Raw genomic sequence first — 18,015 nt, 5'->3', positions numbered from 1 at the left:
TTTTATTGATTCGTAGTTAAATTAAATAACTTTAGTTATTAGTAATTAAAAACTTCATAAACAAATATTGTTCGGATTAGGTTAGGTAATAGTTTAAAACTCAATTATCCCCAACACGCATTTTTTGTGGGATTGAACTCGTATTTGCATACCTATTATAATAGAATTTGTGCGCTTGTGAGTATTAATATTATAAAATATGATTAAATTAGTCTAATTATTTAGGTTGTTTTATTTCCTATCACCCTCCTTCTAGTGATCTAGTCTCGACTAATTCTTTGCCAACAAGGAAAAAAAATAAAAGAAAAAAAAAATCTTCTTCACTATTATTAATCACTCTACTTAAAGATATCTCGTGGACTTGTTTTACTATATGGATGAGCATAAAGAGCATATATGTATTGTATTGAGATATTGCAAGACTAGAAATTGTAAGCTAAAGTTCAGCAAGTGTCACTTTTGAGGGAAACATGTATAATATCAGCTCACGCTTCAAGATTTGTAGGATCTGAATGACATAGAAATAGAGTAAAATCTATTTGTTGTCGATTTGGATTCCATAAAAAAATCGGGGTGTGACATTTACTCCTAAGAAGTACAGTAATAAGTTTTGATCTAACACTTACAAATTTAAAAATTCCGTTACTTAAGCTATAATAAGATTTTGATTTTTACAAATTGAAAACATACACTAAAAAAAAATGTTTGTTTGTATAATAGTATTAAAAAAACAAAATAAAAACAAATAAAAAGGATAAAATAAAACGATAGATTGACAAAATTAAACTTATGAGAAAAACAAGAAAAAACAAGTGTGTGCTCTAATTGAATCTGTGCTAAAAACTTATAGTGCTAATCGGCTCACCCTGGAATAAATTTCTGGCTCCGCCACTGCCTATTGTTTCCCTAAAACCACGATGGATATAGATAGTCCATGTTTGTAAGGATTGTAGCTTTTCTCTTATAGACTTAACCAACTTAATTAAGCCTGTACCAAGGAGTGAAGGAAGAACCCTTGATGATTTATATACTTCCAATAAGCAAATAGTCAATACTAACCTCAACTTTCTTGCAACTCTTCAAGATGCGTGCCTCTAAGGCTTTAACCCAGCTTCAGCTGCTCTGATTTCCTAATACATGATAGACTTATTATTTTTTTTTCCTTCCATTGAATGCTATATCTACATTGCCTTCATGGTATCTCTGGTCGATTATACCACCAAATAAACCAGCTATATCACTTCATAGAGAATTATCAATATTTAAACTTAGAAATATCAACTGGAGCGGTGTTTAATCCACTCAGACTTTACTCACAAAGTCGTGTTAATTCTTGGAGCTAGCTTTACAAGTACTCCTTCATCTGTTGTATAATCTTCTTCTTATCTTGCTATGTAGTTAATGTTCTTCTTGTAATTAACCTCTTAGCATTTTTCTCTATTCAGACTTCAGAGACTACACGATAGCGTACAAAATTGCCTATATCACCTTTGTTTCTTATAGTCTTTAGTCCATTATATCAAGTAATTCAATATTTTAGGTTTTGGTCCTTCACCTTAAGATATTAGGTATTCTAAGAGAAAAAAAGGACTAAATGGCTTAAAAAAATATCAAAAGGGAGCCGAGCCCTAATATCGAAATATTTAAATCCAAAATCTAGGGTACGCACTACGTACATCCCAAAAAATACCTAAAAATTAGCTACAACGTCTCTTTCATAAATTACACATAAAAATCAATCTAACCGTCGAAAAAGAACCGCCAAATATCCAACGTCCACAACAATCTCAGTAACAAAAGAGTTTGTCAAAAAAAGACAAGGGCAAAAGAGTGCCGTTTGAGTTCAAACTTTTTCTTTTAATCAATTTAACGAACCGTTAACTCTTAACTCGCGAAACACGGGTAGTTCCGTAACTTTCGTTAAAAAACCGAGTAACGGAATCGTTAGTCTCTCTTTCAACGGGCAAGATTATTTGCTGCGTTCCAAGCAGTGGTAACACAATTTAAACTTTTAAAAAACATAAACTAGAAGAATTAAGGTTGTTTATTTGCTGATGAAGTGATATCTTATAAGATCTTGAATTGAGATATGATCGAAATGAGTGAATTATTATTATTAGTATGTGTTGAGAATAAACAGTCGGATGCAACTTCTTCCAGCTCTTGCTCTTCTTTTTCATCTTCGGATGAGGATGAGGAGGATAGCGAAGAAGATTCGAGTATTGTTCTTGGGATTACCACGTCTCCATCTCATCGGTACATTTCTCTTTATGCTTTGATTTATATTTTTGCACGACGGTAATTAGAAAATTTTAATATACAGGAGAACTTCTGGTCCTATTAGAAGAGCAAAGGGAGGTTGGACTCCACAGGAGGTAAGTTGTAACTATGATTGTTTTCTTTCACTGCAAAATTAATCCTTTTAACATTTGGAATATGCAGGATGAGACTTTGAGAAATGCTGTTCAAGTTTTCAAGGGGAAGAGTTGGAAAAAAATAGGTTTGTATTCTGATGCCAACAATTTCATTTGTTACTGAATTATAGATTAAATTACTACGGAAGTAACATCTATAGAAAAAAAACATATTCTAAAATAAATGTGAGTTTATTACCATTTACCAAGTTCTTCATGTAAACACAATAATGGTATGAGACGTGACATCATGGTTTAAATCTTGAAAACGAGTTCAATTCTATAAACTATATAACATCTTTAGTTGACTGGCCTGTAAACAGACTATCACGCTTAATAAAGGTTGTAGCAATTTTAGTGGCTTTATTGCTTGGTGAGTAAAACTGAGAAGGACTCTCCTTCTCAGTTCTAGTGTGCTTAGCCAAAAGGATAAAACTAAACACACTAGATGCTACATTAAGAAGGCAATTACTTGGGAATTAACAATTGACACCTGCTAATGTTCTCAATTATGTCATTGGTTATCACTTGTGAGGTTATGGAAGCCATGAGGAGTTTTATTCATCTGTGGATTATATGAGATGGATGCTTTCCATAAGAGTAACAACTGAAAGAGAACAATTTGGATTTCTTTGGGTTTCACTGAATGTATGTAGAATTTTTTCGTCACGATCTGTGTACAGATAGAACAGCCCCTTTGTTATATGGTGGTGTGGTAGTAAACTTTGATCATTGTTATAATGAGACCAAATGGGAAAAGTAGCAGTACTTCTTTTCCAGTTTATGTATGGTAATTCCATGTATATATTAGCAGTACTGGAAATTTAGAGGTAGAAAGGATTGCACAAGACGAATTGATGTGGACATCATAGCTGAGCCCCATGGGTACCCTACCTTCTGTTACTTCTTTTATTGAGTGCTGGCCCATGGCCTATTGTAATAGATTTCATTGTCTAGCAAGGAAAACCTCATCTATAAACAAGGGGCTCTTTGGGTTTAACACAAGAGTGGATGATTATGTTTATGAATTAAGATGGAATGGAGAAATGTTTTAGGGCATTTATTGTCTATAGAAGTATAGATTTTCTATTTGTTTGCTTCCGCTGATGAAATCTACATCATTGACAGTACATAAATCGAACCTAAAAATTGGCCAAACAAGGTTCCACACAACTAGAGCTGCTGAAAGAGTAAAGAGAAATTTCGGTGATAGTTATCTGGAAGCTTAGCAATTTAGAAAGAGTGGTCTGCTGCACACCAAACTTTAGGATGCTGTCACTCTGACAAAAAATATCAGTCATAATGTGAAAGTCTTGTCCATAGCCTAACTCCCATTGCTAGGAAGATGGTGGCTGGCTTTGACCATATGGACTATGTGACAGTGTTCCTACAAGGCTTTACTGTTATAAATACCAGAGAAATTTGGGATTTGTTATTTTAGCTTTAAGTTTTAAAACCTGAAATGTCATCCTTTAGATTAAAGTTACTTCACACCAAATCCCCTTTTTTTTTACCATATAGCAAGTGAAACTAAGACAGTTGAATTAGTTCTATCTGATTTTGATAGGAATCAAATTAATAACCTAAGCTAATTACTGAAAATTTGACGTTAGTAGCTTTAAAATATAACCGCTTTAGGGATTTACTTTGAAGAGATTATTGCCGAAGTGGTCATCATATAAGTTTTTTTTTTCTTAGTTAATTTCTCCATAAGAATATAGGTAAAGAGTTAAATCATGGCTGGTTAACAAAGAAGAAATCATATTCTTTGAATTACAAGATATAAAGTGGTATTTTCCATTAAAAGTTTTTTTTAAAGATTAAGCTACGGTTAGGCAGACCACCACCTTTTTTTCGTAATCAAGAAACATGTCTTAGTCTTACATACTGAACTCCACCTGCATCATTCTCTACATGTTCTTGAAGAGTTCTATCTAGAGGAATAAAAATAACCACAAAAGGACATTCTATATTACAACATAGAGACGCTAAATAATTTGCAGCCTTGTTTGTTTCGGAAATAGAGATGTGTGTGATCAACTCGGAAATAGCTGCAACCAGCTCTTTCTCAGAACCAAGGAGTTTTCTCAATCTTTTTGATGGACTTTGCCTTTGAAAGTTAATTCTTTTAATACTAAGAGTATTGAAGAAAAGAGAAGTTCAGATCCTAAACAATTGCTCGGTTTTCTTAACAGTATGCCTTACAGTGTCCTGTGTCCAAAGCTTTGCTAGAATAAAGCTTTGGACATTCTATATTACAACATAGAGACGTTAAATAATCTGCAGCCTTGTTTGTTTGTTTGTCTATACCATGGGAAATAGAGATGTGTGCGAATTGAGTGACCAACTCGAAAATAGCTGCAACCAGGTCTTCATAGAACCAAGGAGGTTTCTCAATCTTGTTGATGGACTTTGCCTTTAAAAGTGCAAAATACTGAGAGTATTGAGGAAAAGAGAAGTTCAGATCCTAAACAGTTGCTCACTGTTTTAAATTGTAACGGCGGTTAAGGGTTTTCTTAACAGTATGCCTTGTCCTGTGTCCAAAGCTTTGCTAGAATGTCCTGTCTCCAATGCTCTCTGGAACTGCTTATCACCTTTTCAGAGTGTTGTGGAGTTGGTCAATGCACAGTGTTCGCAGATTTGGGAGGTGTCTTGAAGAACATCTTTTAGCTGCTACTTATGGGATGCACTGAAGAAGCATCCTTTTGTTTCTTTAAAGTCAGAACAATTTGCAGTATATAGTATTCACTATTCAGAATGAAAGAAGTGTATTTTTTTTTTTGGTAGTTGTCGCACCCAAATACCGCGACCTTTAACTTTACTAGTATTAAAGCTCTATTTTTTATCGGCTACACCAATTAGGTTGCCTACGTACTTACTCCTTCGCACTTACTCCTAGAACTCGACAACATGTCCGGGAAGGGTCTCATCCCCTTCGCACTTACTCACCGAACTCACTACCATGCTCGCGATGGGTCTCTTCTCCTTGTCCTTCACTCTTCACAATCAATCGTCATCCCCACAAAGTGTCTCAACCCATCGGCTCTCGTACATAGAACTCATTGGTGTATCCGCGAAGGGTCTCCTCCCCTTCGCTCTCACTCTTCAAACTCAACATATTGTCCGCAAAGAGTCTCATCCCCTTTGCTCTCACTCTTCAAACTTAACATATTGTCCACGAAGGGTCTCATCCCCTTTGCATTTACTCATGGAACTCAATATCCCGTCCGCAAAGGGCCTCATCCCCTCTATTTCTCTTTTGTAGAACTCAATAGTATATCTGCGAAGGGTCTCAACCCCTTAGCTCTTATTCGTAATACTCAACATCTCCGTAAGAGTTTCATCCCATTCTCCTCGGTGCTCTGTAAAACTCTACATCATGTTTGTGAAGGGCTTCATCTCCCCCGCTCTCTGGCTTAGATGCAACTCATTTTGCCCCAAGCTTGATTCGGACACTGCGGTCCACGTAGGGCTCATCCCCCCCCCTTCTCTCTGGCTTAGAGGCAACTTATTTTTTCCCAAGCTTGATTCGGACACAACAGTCCACGAAGGGCTCATCCCCTATTCTCTGGCTTAAAGGCAACTCATTTTGCCCCAAGCTTAATTCGGACACAACGGTCCACAAAGGGCTCATCCCCCCCATTCTCTGGCTTAGAGGCAGGAAATCTCATTTTGCCCCAAGCTTGATTCGGACACTACGGTCCACGTAGGGCTCATCCCCCCGTCCTCTGGCTTAGGGGCAACTCATTTTGCCCCAAGCTTGATTCGGACACAACGGTCCACGAAGGGCTTATCCCCCCGTTCTATAGCTTAGAGGCAGCTCATTTTGCCCCAAGCTTGATTCGGACACAGCAGTCCACGAAGGGCTCATCCCCCCGTTCTCTAGCCTAGAGACAGCTCATTTTGCCCCAAGCTTGATTCGGACACAGCGGTCCACGAAGGGTTCATCCCCCCGTCCTCTGGCTTAGAGACAACTCATCTCTATCTCCCACATAAGAGTAGACCAAACCTTCTCTAGTAAATATGTGCGGACAAATTCTCAAGGCATTAAGAGATAATAGTGTACATGTATGTAACTTAGTGCAAAGATATCATGCCCTTAATGTGAACTGTAAGTCCCCACTACATAGAGACACCAGCAAACTCCGAGGGGTCCCGTATAACTAGTACGGGGCTCGACCCCGGTCTTACTCAATGTTATATCATGCAATAAACCTTTAATGCAAAAAGTAAACTCTTTGATGACAATATAGTGCATGCAAATAAGGTAGTAAACGAGGTGTGATGGATCCATCTCTCAATGCCAGCTCAATCTCAGCTCTGTTCCGCGGTACCGTGGATCTTTCTCTTTAACCTGAAACTTTCATATTTGAGTTTTGCACAAATAACACATGAGTTTTAACGAAGAACATTAATTCAACATAAGTATTTGCATACAAATATAATGGCGATCATATGCTCCAAACAGTGTACCATCCGTCTTACCCTGAGGTGTACAACCACGTTTCTCATTTATGGTCTGCGACCTCCCAGAGCGAATAGGTTTGCGGAATACCACGAGGTCTGGCCACATACATCTCAACCACGGATGGGGACAAGGCTTGGTTGCCCCCAATGTAACTCTGGTTGACATCCAAGTCACTACTTGTTCGTCTATTATGTACATGACGGTAAAATAACAAGTTACCTGCCGCGGTACATGTCTCTGCACATCTTTTGTAATCATCTTACCATTCATATTCGAATGCTCCAATCTGTAGATCTCAATCTCAAACTCTGGATCTCCTTGTTCCTTTGCCTTGAAACTATATAGCCATCAATGTCTTCTCTGCGCATGTTTCATCAAACCTTCCTTATCCAGATATTTTTGTTGTGAAGCACCATACCATTGTGACTTCTCCATACTTAATGTGAAAGCTCAAATTATGTGTCCACCCGGAATCACTATCGTGCACTGAACTCGTAAGCACCGCAACTCATCCCACAATCCTTCTGCCGCACATTTCTACAGGCACCTTCAAACCCTTTTCTACATATCTGCCCCATCGAGACTAGTTCTGAACCGTCGTCTCATGAGATTGATTCCAAACAGCTAGTGACCGTCTCTTATTGGTTGATTTTCCCAAAACCCAAGGTCTCTTAAGCATATAGTTGAACACTTGAATACTTCATGTACACGTTTCAGATGTCTTTCTAGCTGAAATTTGTGGCACCGAACCAAGCTGCTAGTAACTGCTGAAATGTGAGCCTTTTCATTGTATTTGTTGCCAAAATGTTCATAGCTGCTCAATAGTTTCTAGATAGCTATAGGCCTACTGAAATCATTTGTTGTAAGAATTCCAATCCAAAGACCAAACGAAGCTCACATCACATATGCCTCTCTCAAGCAAATAACCGAGAACCGAGAAGATCTACTGAAACAACTTGAACACTATCGGAATTTAAGATGAACATGAACTTAGTTGTTAACTAGTAGTAGCTTTCTCATTCGCAACACATCTCAGCCACTACTACCTTCTCTTTTCTCGACCACCAACTATTTTTCTTGTTCTCTATTTCGGTCCCCATAGACGGTGCCATTTGTCGCACCCAAATACCGCGACCTTTAACTTTACTAGTATTAAAGCTCTATTTTTGATCGGCTGCATCAATTAAGTTGCCTACGTACCCATTTCCGGATCAAGCCGTCATAGTTCACTCATCTCCCCTCACCCCTCCCCCCTTTCTGCCTCTCTTATGAGCTGCCTCCTTCTCCTCTTCCCCTCTCTTCCCTTTTATTTCGCTCTCTTAGGTTTACTTCATAGGGCATGGTATGGTCTTGGTCCTATTCTCTGGGCTCAATATATACTATGGTGCTGGCCCTATCTCTTAGCCCAATAAACACAAGCTCCCTCTATGAATATGGCTACTACAGTAGTTAGATCAGGAGTGTTGCGGTAGTGGCAGACTTCACATGCTGATATTTAGCACGGAAGAGACTTTAAGGTTGTCGGACTTTTGTTTTTCGACCGTATTGAATTGGAACTCTGTTTGCGTTTTCCTTTGCTTGAGATTTCCAAAAGATAAAAATGTTGCTCACATGTGGTGTTTCTTGAGGATTCTTGATTTTCTTTATCTGCTTCCATTCTTCTTGCAATGATGTATTTATCCATTGAAAAGAAGTTCTTCCCAGCTCTGTATTTCAAGCAGCAGTTTAAGTCTGATGTGACAAATATGAAGAGTTTAAAGGGGTATTAGGGAAGTTTTTTTTTATTGGTGCGTCTTATATAAGAGCTATTTGTCAAAGAATACAAGAGCTTTCAGCCTTTCACCATAAACGGAAATTCTCATTATATTATTTTAGCAATGTGTTTTGCTGTGGAAAAATCAGGCTGGTTTGTTTTTATTTATCTTCCAGGGCTACATAACTGTAGAAGTTCAGGTATCTATGAACAAGAATGATGAGATATGTGGCCTGAGAAATATTTAAATTCACAAATGTTTTAAGGAGGAATTCTATTTTTTGTAGCTAACAGTGCTACATAAGTTGAGAAGTTCAGATATCTATCAACAAGATTGATGGAATCTATTGCCTGAGTCATAATTCATTCGCTTATGTTTTTTTTCAAGGAGATCGTGTGGGTTTATCAAATTTAAGTTGTCCTCTTTTTTTATGTTGTAGTAATGGCCACGACACATATTAAGCAGTCATTCTGTTGCTGTCATAATTTTTCTTTTTGAATTAGTTTGGAGGTTACTGTAATCGAATAATCATTCAATATATATCTGCTATCTGATGACCGCCAATATTTTGTACACCAATCTATCACTAATTGATTGTTGTTAGACTTGTCGGCATCCTAATCATTGAACAATGTAAATGCAGCTGAATTTTTTCCTGATAGATCAGAAGTGCAATGTCTTCATAGATGGCAAAAAGTTCTCAATCCTGAGCTTATTAAGGGACCATGGACCCAAGAGGTTACTGCCAACTTTTCTCTTTGTGCTGTTAACAGTTCATCAGGATTTGGATTTAGAGATTTAGTTATTTTTTGTTTCTCTTTTCTTACTAATTGTTTTACAGGAAGATGACAAAATCATTGGGTTGGTATCTAAGTATGGTCCCACAAAATGGTCTGTTATAGCAAAGTCCTTGCCAGGTCGCATCGGAAAACAATGTCGCGAAAGGTAAACTTATCCTCATGCGATTTTCATCTGGATTTTTCAGTGCGGATAATGGTGCTTTATTGTTGTTTATTTGTTCATTAAGTTGATATTGCTATTCCTGCTAAATATAACCAACTATAATCGTTTTCCTGCCGAAACTTGTAGGTCTCCTCTGAAGTTCTTTTTTCCTGAGTTTCTTTCCTTTTATTCAAATATTTTTTGCTACAGTTGACACTGCTAGTTCTTTCATTTTACAATCTATTTGTCCGTGGCATGTAATTTGTTTGCTTACAAATGAAAATCCTTCACTGTAAACAAGAAAGGAGCTAATGGTTCTACTATTTTCAGGTGGCACAATCATTTAAACCCTATGATAAAAAAAGATGCGTGGACACTGGAGGAGGAACTCTCACTAATGAATGCTCAGCGTACATATGGGAACAAATGGGCAGAAATAGCTAAAGTTTTACCTGGCAGGTAGTTGATCTTATATAATATATTTGTTTAATGAAAGGGAGTAGTTTAATTGGTTGAAACATTCTGGTAGCCCATGGATTTGATAATGGAATAGATTATGTTTAGGCATTGGGTGTCAAGGAGCCATGCATGATTTGTATGTCCCACTTTTTTCTTTTTTTTTTCTCTCTCTCTCTCTCTGATGAAAAGCCAATTTAGTTTGGAGGTCATTACTATGAAATCCAAGCTATTTTTGGAGTTGATCAGAAGAAGTGAAAGTGAAAAACAAAGATAGACCTTATGTCCACTTTTCTCTCTATATTTAGATCACAAAGATGAAGAGATACATGATCAGGCGTTCTCTTAAACGGACTGTCCGTTAACGGACATGTTATATAGTGTCTTGAGCAGCTTATATAGTGTCTTGCACAGCTTATATAGTGTTGTATATAAGCTGCCCATGAACAAGTTAATAGGCGTAAATTAAAAAGCTGTACAAGACACTATATAAGCTTCGGAGCTGCCCCACAGAACGGACATGTCCGTTTAAGAGAAAGCCTGGATACATGATGGTGATAAATCAAGGTTCAACACATACTTCTAGCAATTCATCATCTAGTGGCATTTAGACCGAGGGATACTGTACAATTACATGATGATTGTGTACATGATGATTTTCTAGAATATAGTTAATGTAAACTGATTGGCTAAAGCTTCAATCGAATAATGAAAATCAGTAACACTCAATTTATCACTGAAAATAATTACTTAAATAATGTTAGTATCCTGAACTACTGAGTAAGGAGGCTATTATCCTATTTATATTATCCTTGCCTCCTTATACCTTAAAATACTCTAGTTGGGATTTATTCCTTGGGCCAGCATGGCCAGTTAATAAAACAAAAGAAAATACAAAAAGAAAATATGTCATGGAAAGGACGACACCTATGATCCCTACTATATCATTCTCCTTAGCTAAAAATCTCGCGAGATTTAAAGTGGCTTATAAAACTCTTCTGGATAAACTTCCACCACTGGGATAGCGAAGCAGCAACATGCTCCTGCGTTTCAATATTTTAGGGAAGGTGGTCTGAATTGTCTCCATTAGCAACAAGAGTAGATTATTATTAATTTATTTATTACTGTAGTTATCTTTGATATGAACCCCAATCATTGTAATTCTAGCAACGCACTCCAGCAATACCTGAATTTGGCGCAAATTTAGGCACAACAAAGGAGGAAGAAGGAATATTACCAGTACTGACGTGGTCTCCAAAGCATACAAATAAAGTGTAAATATCCTTGAAGTCAAGGACATTGGCTATTTGAGGCTTTGGATGTGGTATCTTCCCAACTTAGCCTCTTCTGTCTCTGTAAGGGTAGCATGTAAAGCAAGTATGTCAAATTCGTCAATGTGTTCTCTCAAATGTAAATTTCTCAGTTTCAATGCCTGAACTCGACGAGGTAAATCACGCTCATAAGTACGGAATTTGTGCTTCATCTTCAACTATTCCTCAATAGGGCTAGCATGACACTTGTTGGATCTCCAAAACTTATGATGCACGGATACGGGTACGGATACCGATACGGCATCACGGGTACAGGGTACAATACGGCTCTTTTGAAATATTAGGATACGATTACGGCCTATGGGTACGGCTAATGAATATGAATATTTTAAAATATATGTGTATTAGTCAGGAACATGTGAAAAACTATTATAACACATGTCAAAGTCAATACAACTTGAAGCCTCAAGAACAATTTACATTTCAACGAAGTAGAACTATTGGATCAGGTCTATTTCAGAGATTCCAATACCCTAGAAGTATCCAGTACCTGTATCGATATCGTACCCGACCCATACAGGTGCAATGGCATTTTAGGAGTATCCGTGCATCATAGTCCAAAACCTTTTTAGTCGAAAATTTTATTACGTTTGTCCAGTCAATAAAACCATCAGGATCTAATTTCCCATTGACCATCTTAACATCATTCTCAAGTCTTTGTGAAGTTTAGCAAATTAAAGTAGCAAGGATTAGAATTAGAGCATCCATGTCTTTATTACTCATTACCATTACTAATTGAGTAGGATTATTTTAAACAAAAAAATTGTCATTGTGGCGACGATTCTTACCTGTTGGATAGCGGTTAAAAGACATGTTATTTCGCCTACACGGTGAAGGAAGGCTATCAACAAACCATTGAGGCACATGAGGGTTTTGATAGCGCCCCTGAAATTGTGCTTGATTATTTGGTATACCACATTGAAATGGTGGTTGCTGAAGTTGAGGAACCCAATTGCTAATTCGTTTCTAATTTACCATCATCGAAGAATCATTGATATCAATTTGAGATTTATTGGGTAATTGAATGCATGCTCTATTTGCCAGTTTCAGATTGTAAATTCTCAAAGGGATTTGCAAAAGAAAGGGAGGGGAGGGGGGGAGGGGGGAGGGTGGGGTGGGTGGGGTGTTAGAGTTTTCCGGAGACTCATTAGTAACAAAAAGTGCACTTGGTTGTTGTTGATGTGGAACACTGGTACCGTTGGCAAAATGGGGATGCTCCTATTAAGAGGAGTAGTTGGCGCATTGCCAGTATGAGCGGGATTGAGTTATGAAGCAGAATCAATCGTTGGAACTACGTTGGTGGTGGTAGAAGTTGTTGCTTGTGTGGTTGAGTGGCAGCATGTTGAACATTAGCTGCTATAGGCATGAAAAAAGCATCAAACCATGTGTTCCATTGCTGTTTTGATGCAAATAAAGCTCCCATGTTAGCGTTTGATATAGCAACATGAGATTCTCAATTCACTTTTCTTTTTATTTGTTGAATAAATATTAGAACTTGTCTTGAAAAGAAATTCCGAAAATCACAAGCTCTGAGTATTACTTTATTGTAAGCCGATTGGTGGAAGATTTAATAACACAATTTATGAATATAAATAGTCACTCTAAAAATCCCTCAAATCGAACAGACTTCTTCTCAATAGGCTACTATCCTATTTATAACTTATAATACCCTTGCCTCAAACCCCTACAAACCCTAAATATTATCTAGTTGGGCTTTGACTCCTTGGGCCAACATGACCATCTAATAAAATAAAGAAAATTTGTGAATTATAAAACGTCCTAAAAAGGACACATACTTCTACGCCTATTACATCACTTTGATTTCCTAAGTTAAGTAGGAATAGGACTCCAGTGGTTTCCTATTTGAATTAGGAGATTTTGAAGGGCCTTCTTTGTTATTTAGTTGTTTATTCATTTGAGATTTTGACCATAAGTGGTTGTTTTTAATTAATTTAAACCAGTGTTACTAATCAAATTTACATCCGTCTTAAATATTACATCACAGAAACACTATTTTCTTTTTTTCTTTTTCTTTTATTGGCAAGCCTGTTTTTAAATGAGATCAGTAACTGTTTTTAAACACTATTTTCTTTGCTTTACAATGTCATCTTATGATGATGCTCTAGATAAATAATGTCAAATATGCCAAGGCTACTGATGTTTACAATTTGACAGTGGAAATATGAATCCCTTCTATTGCATTCACTTCCACTGTGACCAAATTGCACGATATAACCTATGTAAGTTTGTCATTACTAATGAAAAAGAGAAGGCCATATCTCATAACTCTTTTAAGAATAACAAGCACATTACCTTTTATAGTTTGCGATGCCATCTGAAGATGTTGCTCTAGATAATTAATCTAAAGTCACATTGAAACGGGTAAGCATGTCGGTGTTTGACACTGATACGGAGTGTCTGACACGGCCACCTATATAAAGTAGGACACGGGGACTTAGCTAAGTGAAAAAGAAACTATTACTGTTCTTTAGTTACACAACTATTTCCTGGCCTCAATACCTAACAGAACACCTCCTCAAGTTATTTCCTTTGCAAGTGGCATATCATGGAGTGGTGACTGTTATTTGTGTTTGTATACGTATCTGACACCGATTTTGTTGAGAATATGAAATTCCCATGTTACGTATGAACCGCAAAATCTTTTGGTGTATTAATGCAAAATTGCAAATATGCTAAATTGCTAATGTTTTTGATATTTAACAATCTACTTACTTTTGTTATGATGCAGTATTGAACTTTGAAAAAAGAAATAAAGAGTGAACGAACACAGCCTACTAGATAACAACCCCCCCTCCAAAAAAAAAATGGGGGGAGGCTTTTTTAACGATCAGTATTTGAGTTGTTGCTTGCATTTCATGCATTGTAGAGAGTTGCCTTTGACATATTGAATAGACACCGGGAACACGTGCTGATTTATTTGGAGCGGATATGCTGATTTAGGTTTTGTCTTTTATATTAACTACTGTGCATTGTGTCTGCAGGACTGATAACTCAATAAAGAATCACTGGAACAGTTCCTTGAAGAAAAAATTAGATTTTTATTTGGCTACTGGTAGACTCCCGCCGGTTCCAAAGACTGGGATAACTGGCACCAAAGACACATCCAGACTTATGGCTACTGGGCAAATTTCTGGTTGTTCTAATAGAGGGTCTGACTCAACTGACCAACAAGTCTTAGAAACTGAAGGTTTATGTAAATTGGATGAAGATTTCGAAGATGAGTTCAATTTTGCCTCACAAACCATTGATACAGATAGTTCAGCAGGGACAATGCTAGCATCACCCTCCAAATCTGATGATGTTGAATGCAAGCTGCAGGCATCAAATTCAGAATTTGGCTGCAGTTCATCTGCTTGTGCAACAAATCCAATGATATTTGGAAGTAAGGGAAAAACCGATGTCAATGACCTTAATGGAACACCATTGCAGTCTAGGATTCCAGCCTTTGGTTCATTGTATTACGAGCCTCCGCAGCTTGAAAACTGTGATATTCCCTTGAGTTCCACTCTCTCTGACACTTATTACTCCTTTCAGAAGATGTACAGTACAAACTTGGATATGTCTCCTAGCAGTTTTGCAACTCCACCTCGTGTTGAAGAACCTGGTTTTGGTACGCTAAATGCAGAATCTGTATTAAGGAATGCTGCTAAGAGCTTTACAAATACTCCCTCCATATTAAGGAAACGAAAGGCAGAATCTCTTGGTGTATTACCCCTAAATAGAGTGGGGAAAACGAAAGTAATAGAAGTCTTAGACAGTTCGCATACACCTGAAGAAAAAGAAAGAACAGAGAACAACCAAGATAAGATTGGGTATGAAAAAGCAAGGCTGTGTCAGAGTCCTGCTTTTTGTGGTAACAGAACCACTGAACTTTATGACGAGAAAGACTTCAATGCATCTCCACCATATCGTTTATGGTCGAAAAGAACTGCTGTTTTCAAGTCTTTAGACAGAGATTTCACATTAGACAGAGGTAAATTTGAGAGTCAAGCACAGTCAAGTCTTGTAGTCAAAAGCAATCAATCTTTTACAGAAAGTTATTCACAAACGGCAAAGATGGGGGTGGCGTGATACATTAATTGTGAGTATATTCAGGAACTGCAATACTTTGATTTAATGATTACCTATATTGTCCGTACTAACTCCCTTTTATTCCCCCTTTCTATGTATTCACACATCCCTGTTCACTGTTAGATTCTTACTTTCTTTAACTAGATTCAACTGTGATTGAGCATGTTCTTAAACACAGACATATCTGTAGAGTATTGATAGAGGTTGCCTGACTGTGTAACATCAATCGTCTGAGCAGTATGCTCATAGACATATCTATGTAATGTGTTCATAGTGCAAAATTCCTTTTTCTGCAATCCCTTTCCCCCCCTTTTTGGGCATTCACATCTCATTGTTACTGCTTGTTTCTTGCCATCTATAACTAGATTCAACTGTGATTGAACATGTTCTTACACAGACACCTATGGATTATTGATGGAGGAATGCCTTACTGAACACTCTCATGGTAGTGTAACAAAAATTGTATGAGCATTGTGCTCAAAGCTGTCTTTAGTTTGCTGATCATTTTGGTCTGAAAATATATACTGGAACTATAGTTTTCTGTTTGTCTGCTAATATAGTCTTTTATTTTTAAGTGTTTGAAAGTAGTTTGGTGCTTGTACTATATATCTTATCAAAACTTGCAAGCGCGAGAGACTGGTTGTTTTGTTTTAGGTCTCACATAAACCTACTTTGTTTCTGCTCTACACTTGTCGCCAAAGTTGGTCAACATAAACCCATAGTTCGGGATTTCAGAATTCTCGGAATTCCGATAAATCCAAAAACCGAAATCCATTAAATTTCGACTCTATCACATTCGGAATTTCGAATTCATTTGGAATTTTGGATATTTCGACTCTATATTTGGAATTTCGGTTTTTTGGAAAACCGAAATTCGGGAATTCCGGAGTTTCGTTCGGAATCACGAACTATGCATAAACCTACTCTGTTTACAGTCTAGAACATAAACCTATTGCATGTGTATATGTGCTAATTATAGTATTTTGATTACTAGAAGATGTGATGAAAAGCTAGGAATCAACTAGTAACATGTGATGAAGAACTAGGAATCCAAGTGCATTATGTTATGCTGCTAATCAAGTAACTGAGATATGATAGAAGCTTTGGTTGTATTAGATGGTGCATGTGAAAGCTCATAACGTCCTGCGAGTTACAACTTTAAAGTTCTGTAAGAATAAAATACAACACTAATTGTAGTATTGCACCCACACAAACAATCCCATCTGAAGATTAAGTAGCATGTTTTGATTTTCATTCGCTCGTCCTATTGCAGTTAGCCTAGTGGAAACAGTCCTATATTGCAGTTAGATTTGAATGGAACAATATGAATCATTGATGAGGAACTCCTCACTTCGGCGTTTGTGTTGGCACATGGAAGCTGACTGAAAAGATTTTTGCTTGCCAACGCTAGAAATCAGAGTTCACATGCAGCAAGAAGAACAGGTTTATTGTCATCATTTTACAGTGGAATAAGACGGACAACTTTCCTTGTGGTACAAATATCCGGACGGTTACTGGATTTAATGTACAGTTTTATAGAAAAGGCTCCCCCCTCCGCCCACCTTTTGTTTGGTTGTAACTGCATTAACTTAGTTTTCTTACTTTGTGCCTGGTTCCTCTTTTCTACAGTACCTTTTAGTGACATAAGAGTGATGAAAGTAAATAGTGCACCGATGCTCTTGTGATATTTTACTATTCTTTCTAATAAGATCGTACGTGTCAATGAACACCAATTGTGTGAGTGTGACTTTTTCACCATTTTGTCTCTTACCCATTAGTATCTAAATGACCTTATTTGATACTTCCTATCTCATCATATTTGAAAATGCTATGATGTGGAGCTGTGGAGCTTGCTAAACTTCATCTAGTAAGGGACATCATATTTGAAGGAGAAGCTCGACGTGTACTGAAGACTCTGATGGATCAAGAAAAGAACTGGGATATGGCATTACGGCCTGTTTTTGAGAACATTAGTCTGGCTCTGAGTCATTTTCATTCACTATGTTTAGATTAACTAGTCCTAAAGGCAACTTGTGGCCTAACAATTTAGCGAAGTGGGCGGCAAAGTATGGACCTATGCACTTCTGCTGTTACCTTTTTCGATAATGGCTTCTGTTGTTACGCGACTGATGTAATAGACTATGTTTTAACTGATTAATGAACTTTATTTTCATCAAAAAAATAAAAAATAATAAAAAAATGCTATGATGTTGTTCTAGGCTCCTAGCTATAAACAACTTAGTCAGCGAAAGTACAACTCTTCTTTCCAAATTTTACTCTCATTTTGAATAATTTAAGAGTGACACTTGTATTTTCCTCCGTCGTCAATCAAGAGATTAAAGGATCTGATAGAGCATTCGTCGCTGTAATCTCATCTCCACTGTATTTCATTTGTTTCACCAAAAGAGTGGCCGCCACCTCTGCCTTGATGGTCATGGACATGCGTGAGGCATGAGCGTGTCGTGCGGCACTTGGGCTTAGATATCCTAAGCAAGTCTGTTTTAGGTGACCAATAATCATTCAGTGGTTCACAATGTCAATAGTATGTGGAAGTAGCA

General features: G+C 37.3%; 1 protein-coding gene across 1 annotated transcript; it reads left to right on the top strand.

Annotated features, from left to right (window-relative positions):
- The first annotated feature begins 1,724 nt into the window (after nt 1-1,724).
- On the top strand, nt 1,725-17,186 carry MYB3R-5 (myb domain protein 3r-5). Its single transcript, XM_086589409.1, has 8 exons — nt 1,725-2,256; nt 2,324-2,375; nt 2,443-2,500; nt 9,280-9,374; nt 9,478-9,581; nt 9,909-10,037; nt 14,368-15,467; nt 16,731-17,186. Exons 1-7 carry the CDS (start codon nt 2,090-2,092, stop codon nt 15,455-15,457), a joined length of 1,695 nt encoding a protein of 564 aa, XP_086445535.1. The 5' UTR covers nt 1,725-2,089; the 3' UTR covers nt 15,458-15,467; nt 16,731-17,186.
- The last annotated feature ends 829 nt before the right edge of the window (nt 17,187-18,015 follow it).

This window comes from Coptis chinensis, chromosome 2, assembly GCF_015680905.1.
Source record: "Coptis chinensis isolate HL-2020 chromosome 2, ASM1568090v1, whole genome shotgun sequence".
Lineage (NCBI taxonomy): Eukaryota > Viridiplantae > Streptophyta > Magnoliopsida > Ranunculales > Ranunculaceae > Coptis > Coptis chinensis.
The sequence above is the reverse complement of the archived record's forward strand: the minus strand, read 5'-3'. Positions and strand labels throughout refer to the sequence as shown.

Excerpts from the sequence above, each read along its gene's own strand:
- MYB3R-5 (XM_086589409.1), top strand. The coding sequence starts at position 2,090 with ATGATCGAAATGAGTGAATTATTATTATTAGTATGTGTTGAGAATAAA. Across the intron at positions 2,376-2,442 it reads GAGGTTGGACTCCACAGGAG|GATGAGACTTTGAGAAATGC; the intron begins GTAAGTTGTAAC and ends TGGAATATGCAG. Across the intron at positions 9,375-9,477 it reads AGGGACCATGGACCCAAGAG|GAAGATGACAAAATCATTGG; the intron begins GTTACTGCCAAC and ends ATTGTTTTACAG.